Source organism: Stylophora pistillata, chromosome 11, assembly GCF_964205215.1.
Source record: "Stylophora pistillata chromosome 11, jaStyPist1.2, whole genome shotgun sequence".
Lineage (NCBI taxonomy): Eukaryota > Metazoa > Cnidaria > Anthozoa > Scleractinia > Pocilloporidae > Stylophora > Stylophora pistillata.
This window is the reverse complement of record NC_142529.1, coordinates 17,159,235-17,179,770: the sequence shown is the minus strand read 5'-3', so window position 1 is coordinate 17,179,770 and position 20,536 is coordinate 17,159,235. Positions and strand designations below refer to the sequence as shown.

At 39.1% G+C, this 20,536-nt stretch overlaps 1 protein-coding gene across 2 annotated transcripts; it reads left to right on the top strand.

Annotated features, from left to right (window-relative positions):
- Positions 1-2,498: 2,498 nt before the first annotated feature.
- On the top strand, positions 2,499-12,307 carry LOC148720347 (tetratricopeptide repeat protein 28-like). 2 transcript variants are annotated; one of them, XM_088738284.1, is made up of 2 exons: positions 2,499-7,495; positions 11,642-12,307. In XM_088738284.1, exons 1-2 carry the CDS (start codon positions 7,224-7,226, stop codon positions 11,694-11,696), a joined length of 327 nt encoding a protein of 108 aa, XP_088594410.1. In that variant the 5' UTR covers positions 2,499-7,223; the 3' UTR covers positions 11,697-12,307. The 2 variants fall into 2 exon arrangements, with proteins under 2 accessions (XP_088594410.1, XP_088594411.1); XM_088738285.1 differs by lacking the exon at positions 11,642-12,307 and adding an exon at positions 10,306-10,342.
- Positions 12,308-20,536: the final 8,229 nt, after the last annotated feature.

The window sequence follows — 20,536 nt, the reverse complement described above, 5'->3', positions numbered from 1 at the left end:
AATGAAACACAAGAAGAAGGGCATTTTTTTTTTTTTTTGCAACCAAGCAGAGAAGTTGATAATGTGTCAACCACGTGCTTAACATCACGAGTATTCCCTAGGGCGTAAGCTCTCTTTAATACGCTTTTGTTCAGGCTTTAGGGCAAAGCAGCTTAGTGCATCCTTACTTCATTACTGCACGGTCATGGGAAAGGAAGTCCACGATGTGATATCATCACCCACATATACCAACTCATATCGTATAGCTTATACGAAATCAATACGATTAACTGATTGATAGAAATTTGATATTTATCATCGCTCAGGTAAAATTGTTGTGTCTGTTTGTGGCGGAATACACTCGAACGAGTATTTTAAGTTGATTTCAGAAACATCCTAATTTCAAGGTTCAACTGTGCCCCCCTATAGCCGAATAAGGTGCAAAAGTACTGAATATGCTTAGCACCGGAAGCTCAATGAATAGCGATATCCAATAGGAACAATTGCAGGGTCTGTATCCACCAGACCATGGGTAATTAATCTTAAAGAACAGTAATGTATCTAAGTATTTGCTTCTTATATTTTTGAAGTAGATATCTGAGTTGGTACGTCACTTTTAGATGTCCTAATGTCAGAAGTAGCTCGAAAATTTCTTTCCGGTCAGATAACATCTTCGCAGGTCAAATCCGTCACGGCTTAAGAAAATAATAGAGAATTTTAAAAAATAAGAACTTCCTGGGGTTTAGGCCAGCCCGTGGAACTCTGCATGAAGATGGGGAGATTTCCTTTGCAAAACTGTATTTAAAGAATATCAGATCACCTATTGAAATGAAATAAACTCCATATGGGTAATTTGGGGTAAATCGATAAGGAATTTTCATGTCTCTATTGGTCCTAGAGAGCTCAAAAGCAGCTAGCATGTTCCTGTACAGCGAGAGCTCGATTAAGGTTAATTACAATAGTCTTCAGTGGAGACCGTCTAGTTTAATCTCTTGTCTGTACTTTCCTCACGATAAGATCGATTACGGGAATCCCTGGGAAATAATCGTTGCCGCTTGTCTTCGTTTATTGCCACAAAAACTGCGTTTTGTTTGCTCAAAAATACTTTGAGGTTTTTTAAGGTATTGAATATTCAAGGGATGGTTTTGGACTCCTATCACTCGGCCCCTTCACCCAAAAGAATTAAGAAAATTGACAAAGAGATGTATATCTTTGATCGAAAATGAAAACCACGACGTTGATTCAGTAAGGTTTTACTTCAATGAAGAAAACGTCGTTCGCCACTCATGTAAATCAGAAAGTTCCATAATTGCCTAATTGCCTGTACTGTCATCGCTTACGTTTGGCCATGATCTGATCTAATGTTCAGTTTTCTTTCAATTTGTCTATCCTGTTTTAATCAAATTCTCTGTATATCCAAGGGCTTATGCATACAGTCTTCACGTACGCATGCCAGTTGACTAAGTTGATTGATATCTCAATCGTGAATTCTATGACATTCAAACTCAGTGAGCAGAGTTTATTCTAAATCTTAGGTGCGAGGAATGACGCTATTGCGCTGAATTCCATGTCTTTGATCCTTGGGCCTTTCTATGATAATACTGACTTGAATTATTGCGAATTCAACCCGAATAAGAAACTAAAAACGGATCATTTCATACCTTGCAAATGTGGAACTTGCAAAAATGGCACCGCCATTGAAAAAGGAGCTCATTATGTTTTATTTTTCTTTTCTCTCTGTCAACCTGCTAGGTTGTAATCAACTAGTCACGGCGCTTACAAAAATAGGCGAGTAACACATTTTAAAATTAGAGTGACAATACAAATTATCGAGGCTAATAGACAAGGTAGGTAAGCCAACACATACTCGTTTTACCTGATAAGTTAAATTTTTAGACATTCCCATGCATTTGATCTTTGTCAAAATTCATTAGTTGATTAAGCATGAGGCGAAGTCAGCGCTCGGTGAACCAAAGCGGGAAGTCGTTGTTTTGAAGGCTGATAATATGAAACAGAAAATCGATTCACGCAATCTGTACGATATTGCAACATACTTTGAAAACTCTGCCACGAGATGTAGTTATTCATCCATCTTTTCAACGTTGTTACCTTTTCGTTTAACATAACCACGTAGTCATACTTTTAAAAATATCATTGGTTACTTTGTTCGAGGAAATTTCTGCACAGAGAATCGAAGGCGAACATAGATAAAATCTCTTTATGACGAAGGTAAAATAATGCTAACTGCCCCCTAAGGTCCCTATAGGTCAAATAGAAGAGTCTAGTTTATGCTAAGACAAAAATTGAAAACTTTTCATCTCTCGTTACCTGCTTGCTTAAAAATGTAACCATCATATGAGAAGGAGCTTAATGTTAATCAGCTGTGTGAATTGAAGGACTTTTCGTAAATGTCCCATCAAGAAATCAAAACGAAGGCAATATAAGGGAAGATTTCAAATGATTTCGTAACTACACGAACAAACATAGGAAAAGGGGGGAGAGGGGAAAGAAGTGTAAATTTTAACCGTCTTCCTCCGTCATTTTAAGTTAGTAGTTTACGATCTTAGACGAAGTTCCGTAGGATACTGAAATCAACCCCGTGCCTACAGGATTCCATTAGTAGTTGGAGTTATAAGATAAGAGTTATGATACAGGAAGTTTCACATGATTTCGTAAATACACGTACAAACACAGGAAAAGGGGGAAGGAGAAGGTGTAACATATTTTAGCTCTAAGTTTCTCATTTTCAAAACAATAACTTCAAATGTACCGACAGAAATCGATTCGGCATTCCTTCATGAATTAGTTTTCACGTCTGGCATGCAGACATAGTTCCATTTGAAAACTCGAAAATGAAACTGGGATCAAAATGAATTGGACTGAAGTACGGTAGCTTGCTAACGGGACTCCCAGTGAAGAGGAAGCGATTGCCTTCATTTATTAAACTGGGGTTAAAATTTTATCTGAAAAAATAATTACAAAATGAAAGAGAACTTTATATCCTGGGCTGCATCAGTATAAGTATCAAGCAGACGCAGTTAATATAATTAACTGACATGTTGCCATGCACGGTATTAGGTTCATTTAGATCAGTGATAAGATTTGCGAGTCATGACTCTCACTAATCACTTGTCTCTTTCTACGCCATTGATATTTTGAAATCTACAAACCACTAAGCTTTAGCGGTCTAACCTTTGTAACAGATGGTCTCCTCAAATGCCTGGGTACCAAAGTTTTTTCTACGACGTTCTTCCAGTTCAAAAATTGGCTGCGAGCAAAAGGGGAAAGGTAGTAAGAATCAGTCAAGCGCTTGTTTGCACAAGGGAAAGCAATATGTTTTGACTCGCTCCTCTGAAAGTTATTTTAATGTAGATAACAAGTTAAATGTTTATTTAAGTGCGTCTGCGTTCGTCACTCGTCGATGAGTATGTCCCTTCTTTATCTTCGTTGTTATCGTTACTGTTCAGCTACTAAACAGTAGCGAGGTCAGTGGTTCGAATCCCGTACAGGCCTGAAATTTTTTTTTTTTTTTTTCAGGTCTGATTTTCACTATTGCTCAAATAGTGCTTTACTGCGAAGGATCGTGCACATATATGTTTCATAACCGCAGTTCATACATATGTTTCATATGTTTGTTGTTTGATTTTTATCATCTACGGGTTTATGTCGAATTAATTTGACGGCCTGCTCCCAGTTGGCTTGTTAGCTCAATTGGTAGAGCGCTGCACTAGTATCGCAGAGGTCAGTGGTTCGAGTCCCGTACAGGCCTGAATTTTTTTTTTCAGGGCTGATTTTCACTATTGCTCAAATAGTGCTTTACTGCGAAGGATCGTGCACATATACGTACTAATGTACTGTTAGGATAGTTTTTCAAAAACTTAAGTTTTGCATTTCTTAATCAAATTTGCTTAATGTGATTGAATACGATACGAAGTGTCATCTCGTCGGCGTCTTGCTGGGCTTGAGTCAGCTGCTCGTCCTTGTCTTGGCAGCTCGTATTAATTATCATTATTTTTCTCAACTAGATCAAAAATTGATCCAAACTTCTTTATTAGTAGTGTCTTGATCGACGCGTTGAACGACGCGTCGGTAGGATCGGATTCTTTACCTTTGCCGATGATTGTTCTTCTATGTTCAAGAATCACCGAGAAATAATCTGAAATTCATTGGTGAGCAGAAGTCTGTTTTGGGGAATTTTACAGCTCGCTCGGCCCAATTAACGAGAGGTGCCAAGACTCTGTACTCTTCTTCTTTTATTCTCTTCTTGAGAGTTACTACAGCGACGCTCTATGCATCTAATGCCTTGTGCATCTAATGTTCTACGCATCTAATAATCTAGCGAGAGGCACTAACGCTTTAAGGAGGAAACCGTAGACATGTTTGGGTTAGCTAACCGCGAGAGCTTCCACAGTGTATCCGTTTATTTTGCAAAAAGGGAGAAACTGGTTGGCCCTCACCGAAGCACTTGTTAAGAGCCAAGGAACCAACTGAACGTGAACAGTTGCGTACAGTAATTGCGCACGCAAACCAATTGAACGCTAACGGCTGCGCACAGGAATTGCCCACGCAAACAGGAACTTCAGTGTAGGTAGAACTCAAGGTCAGCTTTACCAACGCAAACACGACCACCTGTGAAACTGTCTAATTGTCTAAATGTCTAAAAGGGTAACAAGAAATCCGCGGGCTGAACCAAAATAATATAAATCTACCAAAACAAAGGGCTGAACTAGAAAAGTCTCAAAACAACAACTTCCAATTCACCTCGCAACAAAAGAAAATTGCTTTGATTTGACAGACGACGAGTCATAGAGAATTCGAGTTGTCAATGGTACATTCGTTTAGGAATTTAACCTGGCAAATGCAAACCCGGCGTGACTTAAGTAAAATAACAAAAACTGAGGTATCTTGTGCTCAAGTGTTTTGTGAGAAAAAAATGCTTTACTGACCTCTTTTTTTCAATTCTATTTTCTATTCTTTTTCTTCATAAAATTTTACCTTGTTTATTTGTTTTCTCAACGTCCGAGCCGATTCTTTTTTCACACACTGGAGAGAGCTGTAATGAATAAGGCAGTAGAAATCTTAAAAGCAGTCTGGATAGGTTTAGATGAAGCCATCCTTCTTCTCAAGACTGGTTGTGGCTTACAAGCGGCTTAGTTGTGTAATGACTGCGTAAGTCTAGTCCAAAACTTCGCCTCTGATATTCAACTTGACATCTCTGAAGCCATATTCAACGCTGTCTTTAGTTACACATGTAAGGCAAGATGTTCAAAACTTCTTGACAAGCTCAAGTGACAGGAATACTAACGATAAAAGAAGGAGACAAATATCAAGCACAAAGTCGGTTTGTAGAGTCAAAGCAAACTTTTGAAAGCGCACTCACCATCACGAAAACGACTGGCCGCTGGAAGAAGCAGTGACTCATTGAAGACTTGGAATTGTTTGTAATATCCTCCTTGAAAAACAAAAGGCAAAGGAGCACCTCGAGAATGCACTTGACATCGCAATAGAAATTGGCGACAGACAAGGAGAAGGAACAAGTAACGGGAACCTTGGACTTGTGTTTCATTCCCTTAGCAAATATCTAAAAGCTAAAGAATTAATGTCTCAAGAAAGCACTTGACATTGCAAGAGAGGTTGGCGAGAGAGAAGGAGAAGAAGCAAGTTACGGAAACCTCGGACTTCTTTTTCAATCCCTTGGTAATTACGAGAGGGCTAAAGAATATTTTGAGGAAGCACTTGACATCGCAATAAAAATTCACGAGAACCGAAAACTAAGTTCAAGATATTTGAGCCTTCGAACTGTTTATATCCACCTACGCAAGTGCCGTGAAGCAAAATAATTTCTCGAAAAAGCACTCCACATGAGCAAAACAACTGGTAACAGGGCAGTAGAAGGAAACAGTCTCGCAGGTTTGGCAGCTGTGTCTGCTTTTATTAATGAAAGTCAGAAGGCAATATAATTTTGTGAGATGGCCCTTGCCATCAACAAGGAACGTGGCAATAGAGCGAACGAAGCAGAAATTTGCCCAAGCCTTGGAATATATTCTACTCGGTTGGTGAAAGCGACAAGGCAGAAGATTACTTTGAGGAAGCTCACTCCATAGGCAGCAAAAGTGGGGACAAAAGGAATGAGTTTCAAATCCTTCACTGTATTTCACGGTTAAAGGCATCAAAATCAGAGGTTAAGGAGGCAAAGCAATGTCTTCTTCAATGTTTTGGAAAATATGAAGAAATAAGAATTTTACTGAAAAGAGACGGAGAACTTCAAATGCCCCCGCTTGAGGAACACGCTACTTATCACCACAACTTGTTCACGAAGTTGCTTTGCAATACTGGAAAATTTCGGGATGCTCTTTATGTCGAGGAGCTGGGACGAGCAAGAGTCCTCGCGGAATCCATAGCAGACAAGTTCTCCGCTGAAAGGCATATCTCGGCTGATCCACAATCATAGTTCGGGATTGAAGACATCGTAAGAAAAGAAGCTAACTGTGATATTTTATACATTTCGCATTATGAGCGTCGAGTTGTACTCTGGGTTTTAAAGGAAATGGAGACATTTTCTTTCGAGCAACGGACAAAGTGGAAGACAAAACGCTTATTCAGGAGAAAGTTTACAATGAAGAGGGAATTTTCAAAAAGAGCGCTACCAGCTTTAGCGTTTTACCCACGTTTTACCCACTTCATTTGTGTTACAAATGGATCATCGCCCCTGTGGCAGATTTACTTAAAGAGCTTGAAATTGTCATTGTGCCAGATCGTTTCTCGTACCGAGTACCATTTGCTGCCTTGCGTGATGAACTAGACGGAAAGTATTTATCAGAGAATTATTAATTCCGCATTGTCCCTTCCCTGACGACTCTTCGACGTCTCATTCAGGAATGTCCAGCAGATTATCACAGTCAAACTGGTGCATTGGTAATGGGTGATCCCAAGGTTGACAAAGTGCATTACAATGGACGATTCTTTAATAAACCACCAATGCTCTATGCAAATTAGGAAGCAAGGATGGTTGATTAACTGCTAGGCGTTCAACCTTTGTTGGGAAAGTGCGCAACAAAGCAGGCGGTACTTAAAAAAATACCTTCAGTTAGTATCATTCAAGAGGAGAGATTTTCCTTGCCCCTCTATGTACTACTAACAGTTTTCCACAAGAGGAGGACCACCTCCTGAGGGTGACCAACATTCTAGGAGTTCGAGTGCGAGCTAAACTGGTAGTACTCAGCCGTTCTCATAGTGGGAGTGGAATGATTAAAAAGGAAGGAGTCGTTGGAATCGCTCGAGCATTCTTAGCATCTGGCACACGTTCAGTGTTGGCGGCATCGTGGGCCTTAGAAGACCAAGCAACTGCGAAGCTCATGAAACATTTTTACCAGCACCTTATTCGTGGAGAAAGTGCCAGTATATCTCTTCACCGAAGCCGTAAAATGGTTAAGAAGCAATGGCTTTCCAATCCCAGCCAGTGGGCTCCATTTTTGCTAATGGAAGATAACGTGACATTTGACTCTACGAAAATAGGGTAAGTCAGGTTTTAATGAGCGATTTTCTTTACAGTCAAACTAAGTGAAGCGTACCCCTTAAGATTACATTAATGAATGAATCATTTGGAAATTGAACCCGCCAGTCGTTTCAAGAATGCAATAATGAATTGATTATTTGATTATTGAACCCGCTAGCCGTTCCAAAAGTGCAATAATGGATTGATTATTTGAGTATTGAACCCGATAGCCGTATCCTTTTTGAAAACGTGCGAATCATTGTTCAAATTAGAAGTCCATTTCTGAAGTCCAATAAAGATTGTTCTATTCGAAGAGGAATCCTGAAAATGAACAAACTGCACTGTAAAAACACTGCGAAAACAGTCGATCGCAAATATTAACGAAATAAAAAAGTCTTGTGATGGCTTCGTCCGTAAACTATTTTTTTCGACCATGAATACCTACAAGAATTTCTACAAGTTCGTCAAAATATAAATAGGCGAAAAAAGCTCTCGATAGCATTCCATTTACAACAACATTTACAAGAATTTCTACACAACACTCGAACTCACCTTTCCCGCCATGTCTGCCGCCATGTTGAAATAGCTCCGATCCATCATCGCGTGTTCGCATAATCCAATCAGAAATGGACTTCTGATTTGAACAATGATCCGCGCCTTCTCAAAACGAATACGACTATCGGGTTCAATATTCAAATAATCAACCATAATGCATTCTTGAAACGGTTAGCGGTTTCCATGTTCGATTCGTTATTGCGCTCCTGAAACGATTAGCTGGTTCAATATTCAAATAATCAAATCATTAATGTAATCCTGAGGGTACGCTTCACTTAGTTTGACTGTAAGTAACATTAGCTACCTATGCTTGTTCAGATAACTACTTTGTGGACAGGTTTAATTTGTTTGTGGTTTTTCCTGTTTCTTTATCAACCATAACATTTTAAGAAAAAGAAAACTTAACATGGAACCGATATTGATGAATCGTTTTCGTAAATTGGTGGTGAATTTGAGTTGCTTTTGTATTCAGGATATTCAGAATTATAAGCAAGGCTTATCGGCCTGAAGCGAGGGGTTATGTGATTTATTCCCCTCGTGCGTTGCCCAAGGGAAATAAATCACATAACCACGACCTGAAGGCCGATAACCTATGCTTGTTCAGATAACACGGTTGATAGTTGATAACAAGGCTGTCTACTTGTTTTGGTTTTCAAGGAACTGTGCTTAAGTGGCTGAAATCATACCTGTCTTCACGTAAGCTGTTTGTTAAAGTTGGGAATAGTCATTCTTCACAACGTGCATTGAAGTGTGGTGTCCCTCAGGGATCAGTTCTGGGCCCTTTGTTGTATTTGTTATACACATCACCTATTGCGGACATAATAAATGATCATGGGCTATCATACCATCTATATGCTGACGACACCCAATTATATATTACCTTTAAATCTACCAGCTTGAATGACATCCAACAAGTGAAGTTGAGAGTGGAATGCTGTGTGAGGGACATTGATGAATGGATGATAAGAAACTATCTTAAACTAAACCAGGACAAAACGGACCTTGTAGTCATCAGTTCCAGATACCATCCCATGCCTGACATTGGTCACATTACTGTTGGTTCTGAGTGCATTGCACCTCGTGACTCTGTTCGTAATTTAGGGGTTCAGTTTGATAGCATATTTAGTTTTGAGGAGCACATTAAGAACATTTGTAAATCATCATTCTATCATTTGAGAAATATTGCTAAAATCCGCAAGTACTTAAGCCAAGATACATGTAAAATCTTAGTCCATGCATTTATTAGTTCGAAAATTGATCACTGTAATTCCTTATTACATGGCCTTCCTAAGTATCTGTTAGCTAGACTACAGGCAGTTCAGAATGCTGCAGCTCGTGTTGTCACATTGACACCGAGGCATGTTCATATATCTCCTATTTTAATTAATCTTCATTGGTTACCAGTTGAGTTTAGAATAACTTTTAAAGTCCTTTTATTGGTATACAAGGCCCTTCATGGCCTTGCACCTTCCTATATTTCTGACCTTTTGAATTTTAAAACATACTCTAGGTCATTGCGTTCTTCATGTAAAGAATATTTAGTGGTTCCAAGAAGTAGATTGAAAACATATGGAGACAGAGCTTTCTCTATTGCAGGACCTAAATTGTGGAACGATTTACCTCTAGAGATTAGGAAATGTGCTTCAGTGGCAACTTTTAAGCAATCCCTTAAAACTTTTTTATTTAAGTTAGCATATAGGTTATGAGATTCGTTTTGTTTTGAGATGTTTTTTATTTATATAGTAGATAACTTAGGCTATATTTGAATTATATTGTATATTGTAGATATTTTATATTATATATTTTATATTTTATATTGTAATTAGGTAGCGCTTTGGACAATTATTGGATTTTAGCGCTATATAAATAAAATTATTATTATTATTATTATTATTACATGTGCGAGGATTCCTCAAGGGATGCAAAAATACACTGAAGACAAATGGCTCTATTGTTCATGTTTGTTTGGTTTTTCAACACTCCATGCTGGCATTGGTGGGATTCACAAGTTTCTCGGCTTTTTAATCATATTATTTTTTTGAAGTCGCATTTCGAATTAGTTGTTAGTCCTGTTCGTAGTGAATGCTAGGAACAGGCTAGCAATGTTGAGCGATTCAGAGTCAGAACTGCTTGTTACTCAAAGCAGTTTTAGTGGCGGCACCTCGATTGAGGTTTCGAAAACAACTTTGAATCTTTATTTGTAGGTGCAGACAACGAGAAAGCAGTTGACAATTTTAATTTACGCACAGAGGATCTTTTTACCGACCTTTTTACAGATAAAGAAGATTCCGGCCGAGGGATCACTACTGTAACAAATTAAAACACTGAAAGGGAAACTTCATGGAGTACACTAGTTTGAGATGACTGGGTTACATAGCGAAACTCGTTACCAATAAATGACAGCGACACTTTCCTGGTAGCTCCAAACAGTGGAATTTTTAAGACACTGTGCAATTTCGAACTGTCGTTTTCGCTGAGCAAGTTTGTATATGAAATAAGGAAGAAGGATAAGAGTGAATACCCTCCAAATTCACTGTATTTACTGTAAATTTGTTCTTTATGAACAGGTAATTTAAATGCGAGGGGATTATGTATTAATATGCAAGGGAAATAAGTCACTCTTCCCTTCAAACAATCAAAGCCGCACCCAGCTTTTCCAACAGTTGATTAGGGGGCTATGTAATATATTCCCCTCGAAAAGAACAAAGGAATCAGAGCTTATATAAAAAAAAGCCACCATCTATTTTCGCGCGATTTTATCGGCTATTTTACGTCGCGCGGTGCAAAATCGCCACACAGGTATAACTCCCGTTTCCGTCGATATCTGTCCAGACAATATTTTCGTCGAAAAGAAAAAAGAAAACGATAAACAAAAGCCAGCTCAGAAGTTTCACTCCTTTATCTTTGCTAGTTTACACGAAATGTTTTGCACGAAATTAGTTACGTAATATCCCTAGGGACATTTCTCTACAAAAATGAACATGCGTTTCGAAAATCGTAGCGGAGAACACAAGGTTCAAGAAAGGGAAAGGAATACAGAGTTGTAATTTCAATTAGCTCAAGAACATTACGGCACAGTGCCTTAAAAGTAATTAGTGTAATTTGTTTATTTCAGTTTGACCTCACATGCCCATAAGAAAGAAGGAGTGCAGAAATAAATTTCCAAAATTTCCCGAGCTGTTAAGGTCTGAATACAAGTTCAATACACGAAAGAAAACCAAATTCGATTTGTGGTGTAGCAAATGCCTCTCCGGAAGTTTCAAAAAAGCAAAAAAAAAAGTAAGCTGTCAACGCGCGATACGAAAAATGAATGGAAGCAAATAAACACTCCTCTGGCTAAACTGGTATATCGGCTAATAATGTCCGCGGCTGAGAGAATGTCCTCAAAATATCAAATTTGCTCTCGAAGCCTCGCTTCTCGGTCAAACATTCACTTTTTGAACATAATCTCAGCCGCGGACATTATCAGCCGATATGCCAGCTGCCGGAAGGGATTTATTTACCAAATGATTTCAGAAATCAAGGTTCGAAACTGTAAACAGTATTTTTTAGGAAATTTGAACCATATGCTTTAAAGCCGTTATAGTGACAAATGTGCAATGTTTGTTTTAGGAAAGAAGAACTCAAAGAGGAGAACGATGATCTGGGAAGGTCAGAAACACACTGACAACTGATCCAGCACAAAGATTATCCATCCAAGACATTGTCTTTAAATTAAAACTGGTATTTCTTTGTATAAGCATTTTTTTTTTTAGAGTCAAGTAACTGTTTTCACATGCTAATATAACAAAACCATGGCTGAAGTGAAAGCGAGCGACCCTACTGAAAACCGCAGTTCAGCCGTTAGGGGACTAAAATGAATAAGGATGAGGTCATTGAACGTGGGAAATTAGCTGTAGTTTAGTTGAAGTCGCAATCACAAAAATCCAAAATCAATCTTTCATTTAAACTACTATGATCCATTTTTCAGTTCTCTTTTAGCCAAATCAAGGGGTGATAAAAGCTGTTCGCATCGCTAAGTAAGGTGATAGTTGAAAAAAAAAAAAAACAACAACAACATTGCGGAAGTAACAACGTGGCGCACTGTGGAGAAAAGTTACATGGAATTGAAGCGTGATCAAAAAGATCATAGACAAAACTGCTTGGAATGGGAAGCAACGTAATAGCAAAAGAGAGAATACGAAGAAAGAGGAAGAAATACCAACGTAAAAAACAGTGCGCGACTAAATAACTCAACATAAACAATCAAATAGAGAAGAGAAGAAAGAGTGCGCACGATTGTAAAATATAAGAACTTCTTCTATTCATTTTATCTCAATATTAAACGCCTCGCAAACGGCATCAACCAAGCTTTTCTATGCCCACCACAAGCCTTTTCGCTTATCCCTGATGACTTATTTCGATGTAACACGCCATACATCACTGAAGGTGGTTCCAAAAGTGGTTGGACATGTAAGATTAAACAACTCTCCTTTCATTCCGGAGAAAACTGAGTAGTTTGACGCCAGGTTAACCAAAAGTTTTATTTTTGCTTGTTTATATCTGCTCATTTTCCATTTTGATAAATTCTCAACTTCAATCTTATTTTTATTTAATCGCTTTCACCATACTTACAATACTAAAAGGACTAAAATATACATATGAACAAGACACAGAGGAGAACGGAGGACAAGGGTGCGGGACACACAACAGAGCGAGGCTCCATGCGGTGTGTCCGTGCCATGGAAGCGACTGTTAACCTGAAGCCGCAATAATCAATAGAATATGGCATCATTTGCTTTAAACTATAAGTGCGATAAACAACATATTTATTTTCAACCTAGAAAATTTTTGTATTTAACACTGAACCGAAGTCAAATACAACAATTTGCAGGTTAAACAGTTATTGCTGTTAAGTTGCGTTATTCATTACACAGAAATACAGATGGAAGTTTATACTTAAACCCCTTTACTGACTAATATATCTAAGGGATATTTTTTTATTAGTTAGCTCGTTTCTGAAACAAAAATTTTCTCTTCACGAAAAACAGCAAATGGAAAAAAATAGAACGAGTAGTGAACAACATAAATATTTAATCTTACAACTTAACTACAAAACTACTACAGTGATACAACCATCACACTCCGCTGGACATGTTTAAAAACTATTCAGACTAAGAGAGCGTTCTAAGACTTACCGTTGAGCTCACTGCTGCCGTCATCCAGCGCTATGTTAAATTTGGCAGTTCTAGCTGCCCCTGCCCAGCTGTTACTATAGGAAAGTTCTCGCATTTGCCCGAGGACGATTTTCCCTGGCGAAAGAGCTTCAGCGAGAAACCACCAATTCCAAATTGAAGAGATGTTTTTTAAAATCGAATACTCTTTGTGTTTATCTTCGTCGACCGGAACCCGGCTATGGTGGCGTTCGATTGCGACTTCTTCGCCTTTTCGGAAAAAAAAATTCTCAATCAGTTTTATGATTCCACTTATGGCTGACATGGCTAGACTGTATGAACAAACAACGTGGTTGAAATATTACAGCGGGAGGTTTCGTAGGCTCGAGTACCGCAAATTGTTCTACAAAATAATCCCGCGCTCTTCCGGCCAAAATGTAAGAAGATGACAGAAAAAACGATACAAAATGTTCTTCTGGTCTCATCTTTCTGAAACAAATTTTGATAATGTCGGCCCATGTCGGTAGTCGGTTAAATTTTTTTCTGTCGGTAGTCGGTAATTTTTTTCTCGTTTTGTCAGTAGACGGTAGTATTTTTCGCCTTTTGTCGCTAGTCGGTTAACCCCATTCACACCCTCATGGGTCAATGTCTCACTCGCGTGGTCAATTATCTTTGGCAAATCCATGTTCAGCTTCAGAAAGACGGAGGCTGCTTTCGGCGTTCCCAGTGTAAGGAATGGATAAATACGGCTACTCAGTCGAAATTGAAACTATTTTGAATAAAAAGGCTCAGCATACCGGCAGCTGTCATTCTTTTTCTCATGAAATAACTGCCGAGGACGCGTTGAATATGGCGAGCGGACGTTCCGACTCTCGCTCCGTCGCTTTGGTGGTTTTAGCAGCTTTATTTCAGCTGCTGTTATTTAACTGCCATCAAACTATTGGCAACAATGACAATCCTGCTCGAAAGCGAACTGAGAATTTTCACGTATCAGCTTCATGGATTTTCAAGCCAGCATATTGCATCGTAGAAGATCTGAAGCTTCGAAAACAAACAACCCGCAAATTTAACAACTTCAATGGCTATGTTGCTGGTCTTCTCCTATTATGCTGGTCTTCTCCTATTATAACCGCCTCCCGGTTAGCTCAATTGGCTAGAGCGCCGGACTGTTGTGCGGGAGGTCGAGGTCGATGGTTCGAGCCCCGGCCGGACCAACACTCAAGGTCTTAAAATAACTGAGCAGAATGCGCTCCCTTTCTATAACATCAAGAAATGGATAGACATTCTAGTCTTCTCGGATAAGGACGAATAAACCGTAGGTCCCGTCTCCTCCATCTATTAATTAGTTAATTGGTTAGGCAGAGGACGTTAAAGAACCCAGTCACGAGATTACTGTGATGTGGTCTGGCCTGTTTACTGGGAATTGGGGGGAGGGGGCATCTTCAAATAAGTTTCCTTCGATTGTTTGTAAACTGCTGATGCAGTCCGGCCAAAGTCAACCGAAAAGTATTGTGATGCGCATTTGATCATATCCACATGCTAATTTGCGCAAAATAAATATTAATTTATTATTATTATTATTATTATTATTGTTATTATTATTATTATTATTCGGTGACATCTCAAGCCACCCTGGCCCTTACGGACGAAAGGAAAGCGAAAATGCACATGGAACTAAGCATCCTTGTTTCCAACTGAAGGAAAAAGGTCTGAAACTTTGCCATCTAAACGTGCGTTCCCTTCCCGGCCATTTTGAAGAAATCAAAATGGTAATGCTGATGAATGACTTCGATCTGTTTGCAACGAGTGAAACCTGGCTGAATTCCACCTGGACTGATCCTGAACTTACAATTGACAACTACACAATTTACCGTTATGACAGGAACGATGCTAAAGGAGGTGGAGTAGCGATTTATACAAAAAAAAACTCACTTATATGTCGACGAATTTATATTCTCGACAAAGAATCAAGGGCTGAATATGTATGCATTGAAGTGAAACAACACGCTGCTGGAGCAAAATTTTTATTTATTGTTTTCTACCGCCCTCCCAACTCAACGTCGAAGCGATATGATCAAATCACACAGATTATTGAATCAGCCTCTTGTCACTGGAATGAAATTATAGTAACCGGCGACTTCAACATAAATCTTCTTGATGCAACGAATGCAAACTGCACTGTCATCAAGATATTCCGTGATGCGGGCTTGGAGCAATTAATAAACACCGCAACGCGAGATTACAGGAACACATCTTTTTTATTAGATCATCTCTATACACAACACACGAAGATAGAATCAGCGAGATTATTGTTCCTGTGTACGGACAAAGCGATCACTATCCAATTTGCTTCACGAATAAATTTGGCAGAGGTAAACGCAGTAAAAACCATCACGAAAAAATTACGTACAGAAACTTTAAGAATTTCTCAAAAGAAAATTTTGTTAATGATCTGGCAGGTGTGCCATGGAAAGTTCTTGACACCTATGCCGATGTGGACCACAAGCTAGAATGCTGGTATGCAATATTTATGGATGTGTTAAATAAACATATATCACTGGTCACCCGACGGGTGAAAAACAAACAAACCCCAGCTTGGATGAATCGCGACATCATCAGGCAAATACGTGTCAGAGACAAATTTAAAGCACATGTCAAACTCTGTGCGCTGGCAAGAACAATGTATAAAAGGACCAAGAATCAAGTTGCCAAATTAATTACGAATGCAAAGTCCAACTATTTCAAAGAAAAGATCGTAGAAAATAAAGAAAGCACAAAAAATCTGTGGAAACTGTTAAAACATTCAGCACCGCCTAAACCCACCTCAAAAGCACCCAACGTTATTTCAGTTAATGGTAAACATGTTACTGATTCAGTGAAGATAGCGGACGCATTCAATGAATACTTTACTTCGATAAATACAGCAACAGTGCCACGTGATCAAGAAAACCTGGCAACCTCACAATCTGAACTTGATGTCCTCTTACAGGACTTTGTTAACAGCCATATGCCACCCTTAGCACAAGATAAATTTTGTGTCCCACCTATTACTGAGGAAATTATTGAAGCAGTCCTGAGAACGATTCCCTCAAACAAGGCAACAGGTGTAGATGGCATCAGCATCCGTGTGCTGAAAGAAGCTCTACCAGTAATATCCTCAAGCCTCGCGCTTATTTACAATGCTAGCATCAGTAATGGCGTTTTTCCTGTTGCCTTTAAATTAGCCAAAGTATTACCACTCCACAAGAGAGACTCAGCACAAGAGAGGGGGCAATTACCGTTCCATATCTGTTCTACCTATACTCTCTAAACCGCTAGAAAGACAGGTAGCTTCTGCCTACTTACAGCATCTAACCTCGAATAATCTATTTTAGTATAAGGTCAGAGCTGAACAAAGAGTTTCCAGCAATTTGATTGGTCGAGCGGTTCCTTAGATGACGCTATATAAACCGCTCCAGGCGGTTTATATAAAGCAAAAACAAAATTTCTGTCAGCAGCCGGTTTGTGTTACCGGCCGCGGAAGGAGAGGTCGAAATCATTTACATTGAAAGCAAACATACAAGCAATATGGCGGCCCAAAACGAACCTCGTGCGTTTAATTATTCTTTTTGCCATGGCAACTCGTGACAAATACGTTTACATGGGAAGGGGAGGGGTGGTGTCCGTTTTCTCAACTTATCCTTAACATTTGCAAATGTTTCCGATGAGGAAATTACGGAACTTAACATCGGTGCAGTTCCTAGGTCAACGCAGTATGCAACAAAGTATGGTGTTAAAATTTTTAAAGGTAAGTCAGCCTCTTTGAACTTATTAGTTTATTCTGAAACGGTACAAAAAGCAAAAGTATCGACAGCTGGAGCTGAAATAGTCAACAGGTACATCACAATCGTAACTTTTAATTTGCCTTTCACAGAATGGTTTGCGCAACAAACCGAGTTCAAAACAGAACTTGAGTGCATGGATATCCACGGAATGAACAAATATCTTTCGAAGTTTTATTTGTCGGCAAGAAAACGAGACGGAAGCCATTACAAGAAAACAAGTTTGTTGTCAATCAGGGCGGCCTTAGATCGTTATCTACGCTCATCTCCACTCAACAAGAAATTCTCAATTTGCGACGGAATTCAGTTTGACGAAGCAAATAAAGCTTTGAATTCTTACCTTAAGCACCTTACCAGCACCGGTAAAATTGCCGGAACAATCCACAAGAATCCTTTGACGGCTCAAATTATCCAAAAGTTGTTTGAGAGCGGAGACTTGGCGAGTGCAGATACGAAAATACCTCGCGCTTTGCTGCAGACAACATGGTTTTATGTTTCGCTATATTTCGGTAAAAGAGGCAGAGAAAATCAAATTCTTTTGAAGAAATCCATGCTTCGCTTGGCAGTTACAGCCGCAAGTGAAGAGTACTTTGAGCTCAATAAAGAAGAACCAGGCGCAGAGCTTTCCACCAAAAATCACACGGGCGACCTTGAGGGCAATGAAGATCACGCATATGGAAGAATATTTTCAAGCCACAGTTCCAAGAGACGCCCAGTTCAGACCATCAAGTCTTATCTTTCGCATCTCAATCCGGAAGTAGAGTTTTTATTCTAACGGCCCAAGGCAGAATCTACAAGGTTTAATCCAGAGAAAGATAGTGTCTGGTTCGAGAGGAAGGTGTTAGGCCATAACAAGCTTGAAAACATGCTTAAAACCATGTCGCAAAGAGCCGGGATCCAGCCTTATTTCACCAACCACTCCCTCAGGGCGACCACGGTCACCATTTTGTCCTCGGAGAACGTGGAAACTCGACAAATAAAAGCAGTCACAGGCCACAAAAGTGACGCAAGCATCCAAAGCTACTGCGAAAGGCCCTCCTTGCTTCAATTCCAGCACATGTTGTCCGCGCTAACTTTTTTCATCAACAGGAAAGAAAATGCGCCACCAAGAGCCGCGTCCAGCTCCTCAGCTTCAAAATCAAAGAGAGATGTGATGGCCCGAAGCAGTCCAGATCCACCAGGAGAAACCAGTATCTCCACCATTCAAAGCGACGAAACGTCCTAATTTCCAACGGAATTGATCCGAGTTCGATTCTGCTATCGGGGAACCTCTACGAATGTTCATTCAACATTACCTTCAACATCAACAAGTAATGCGATGAAATTTCTTTCATCCTACAAACTTTAACCTGCTTTCTTTTCAATTACGTCTTCCAAAGTAATGCTTCGCCGCAAATTCGAATGCAGCTATTGCTGAGAGACGTGTTTTAAGTTTGTTTGAAGGTTGAGTCATGTTATTGATCATTCGCACGCGGGGTCCCCGCTGGCGCATGTGACCTTTACACCGGAAATAAAATGTTATGATTTCCGAATTTCTCTGTTGTTCAGCTCTGACATTATACTAAAACAATCATTCGCCTCAGGCTCGGTGAATATTGTCGTATAATCCCCTCGACTTCGTCTCGGGGATTATTCGACAATATTCACCTCGCCTTCGGCGAATAATTGTTAAATATAGTAACCAGTCCGCTTACCGCCCATATCACTAATGTGAAACTGCTCTGCTTAATATTTCCGACAACTGGTTGAAAGCCATGGAAAACAGTAAACTCGTTGGTGCAGTCTTTTAAACCTGAGTAAGGCCTTCGATTTAGTCAACCATGTCATCTCACTTGCAAAACTTGATAAATATCACACTGGTACAAATGAAATGAACTGGTTCAGATCATATTTAACAGGCCGCACATAAGCTGTATCTGTCTCTGGTGTGTTATTCAGCCCTTCATAACCTGATGTCGGGGTACCACAAGGTTCCATCTTAGGACCACTTTTTTTTCTATCTATATGAATGATCTACCCCTCTTGTTAAAGAACACTGATGTCGATATTTATGCCGACGACACAACGATGTGGTCGAGCGGCACTAACTGTACAAATATTCAAAATATTCTGAATGACAGTCTAGACAAGGCCAACAGTTGGTTTAAACTGAACCGGATGATACCAAACACAGAGAAGATCAAACACCTGCTAATTGGTTCTTTACAAAAGCTAAACTATAGCAATGAGACCACAATGGAAATTCATATCGATGGCGTCAGGCTGGGCGAGGCAGCGGGACAGAAGCCGCTTGGAGTTGTCGTCATTGACCAAAATCTTTCGTGGAACTTACATCCTGACTATTTAATTAAAAAATTGAACTCTAGAATTTGTCTTATTAAAAGAGCTAAGGTTTACTTAACCTTGGCTTGCAGTTAAATGTTATATACTGCCCTCATCAAGCCAATTCTAGAGTATTGTTGCACGGTCTGGGGTAATTGTAACGTTGGGAATCTTCAAAGAATTTTAAGACTACAGAAACGATGTGCTAGGCTAGTTTTGGACGCAGATACTCATGAAAACTCTGTCAAGCTTTTCAACAAACTAGGTTGGCTGCCTATAGACGATATTATACGTATTAGGAAGATTTATATGCTTAATAAAATAAATTAAGGACATTGCCCCGCTTATTTTAATAAATACATTGAATATATAAGCAATACCTATAATTATAACTCGAGATTAGTTTCCAATAACAATATAACAACGCCAGCTTGTAAAAGGAACTCTGTCCTCAGAACGTTTCACTCAAGCGCTTGTCGTTTGTGGAACACTCTTGATCCAAAACTTAGGTTACTCTCCCATACAAATTTTAAAAATTACCTATTTAAACTCTACCGTAATTAGAATTCTTTTATTGATCATTTTAAGATTTGTAAAACCTTCTAGTTTTATTAGTAGTTAATTAATCAATATCGTTATATTAGTTCTTCATTATATAAATTTAGTTGGTAGATTATTCTGATGGTTAATTAATTTCATTGATACGTTTCATTACTTTTAATTGTAGAAGGGTCATTATGAAAACTACTGGGTGACGAGTAATCGATGAGTTTTACCCTCGTTAAGTAAAGTTTTATTCTTCTTCAAATATCGGTTTGGTCCTGTCTAATTTTGTTGCCTTCGCTATCTTGAGAAACTTAGAGTTTTTCAGAGTCGTTGGTATAGCTATTAATAATAATTCAAGACGAGAAAATCTGTTTGTTCAACATTTTGATCTTGCGTGTCCTATTTGAAGGTAGGATGGAAAGCGATGGATTTTAGGTTTGCTCATCGCCAGAAATCGAGGAGGACATTTTGCTCCCGCATTCATTGGTCAGCGGATTGCAGTCGGATGAAAACAAAGATGGCGGTCAGGACAAATTCCATATAAAATATTGAACGATTTAAGTTCTGTGGACCTTCTTTATGGAGAAAAAAGCAAAAGGAAAACAACTTTGAACAGATCTCTTGGTATTTTTAAGGCAGAGCGACTTAGAGCAATTTGCTTTCTG

Excerpts from the sequence above, each read along its gene's own strand:
- LOC148720347 (XM_088738284.1), top strand. The coding sequence starts at position 7,224 with ATGATTAAAAAGGAAGGAGTCGTTGGAATCGCTCGAGCATTCTTAGCA. Across the intron at positions 7,496-11,641 it reads TTTGACTCTACGAAAATAGG|GAAAGAAGAACTCAAAGAGG; the intron begins GTAAGTCAGGTT and ends TGTTTGTTTTAG.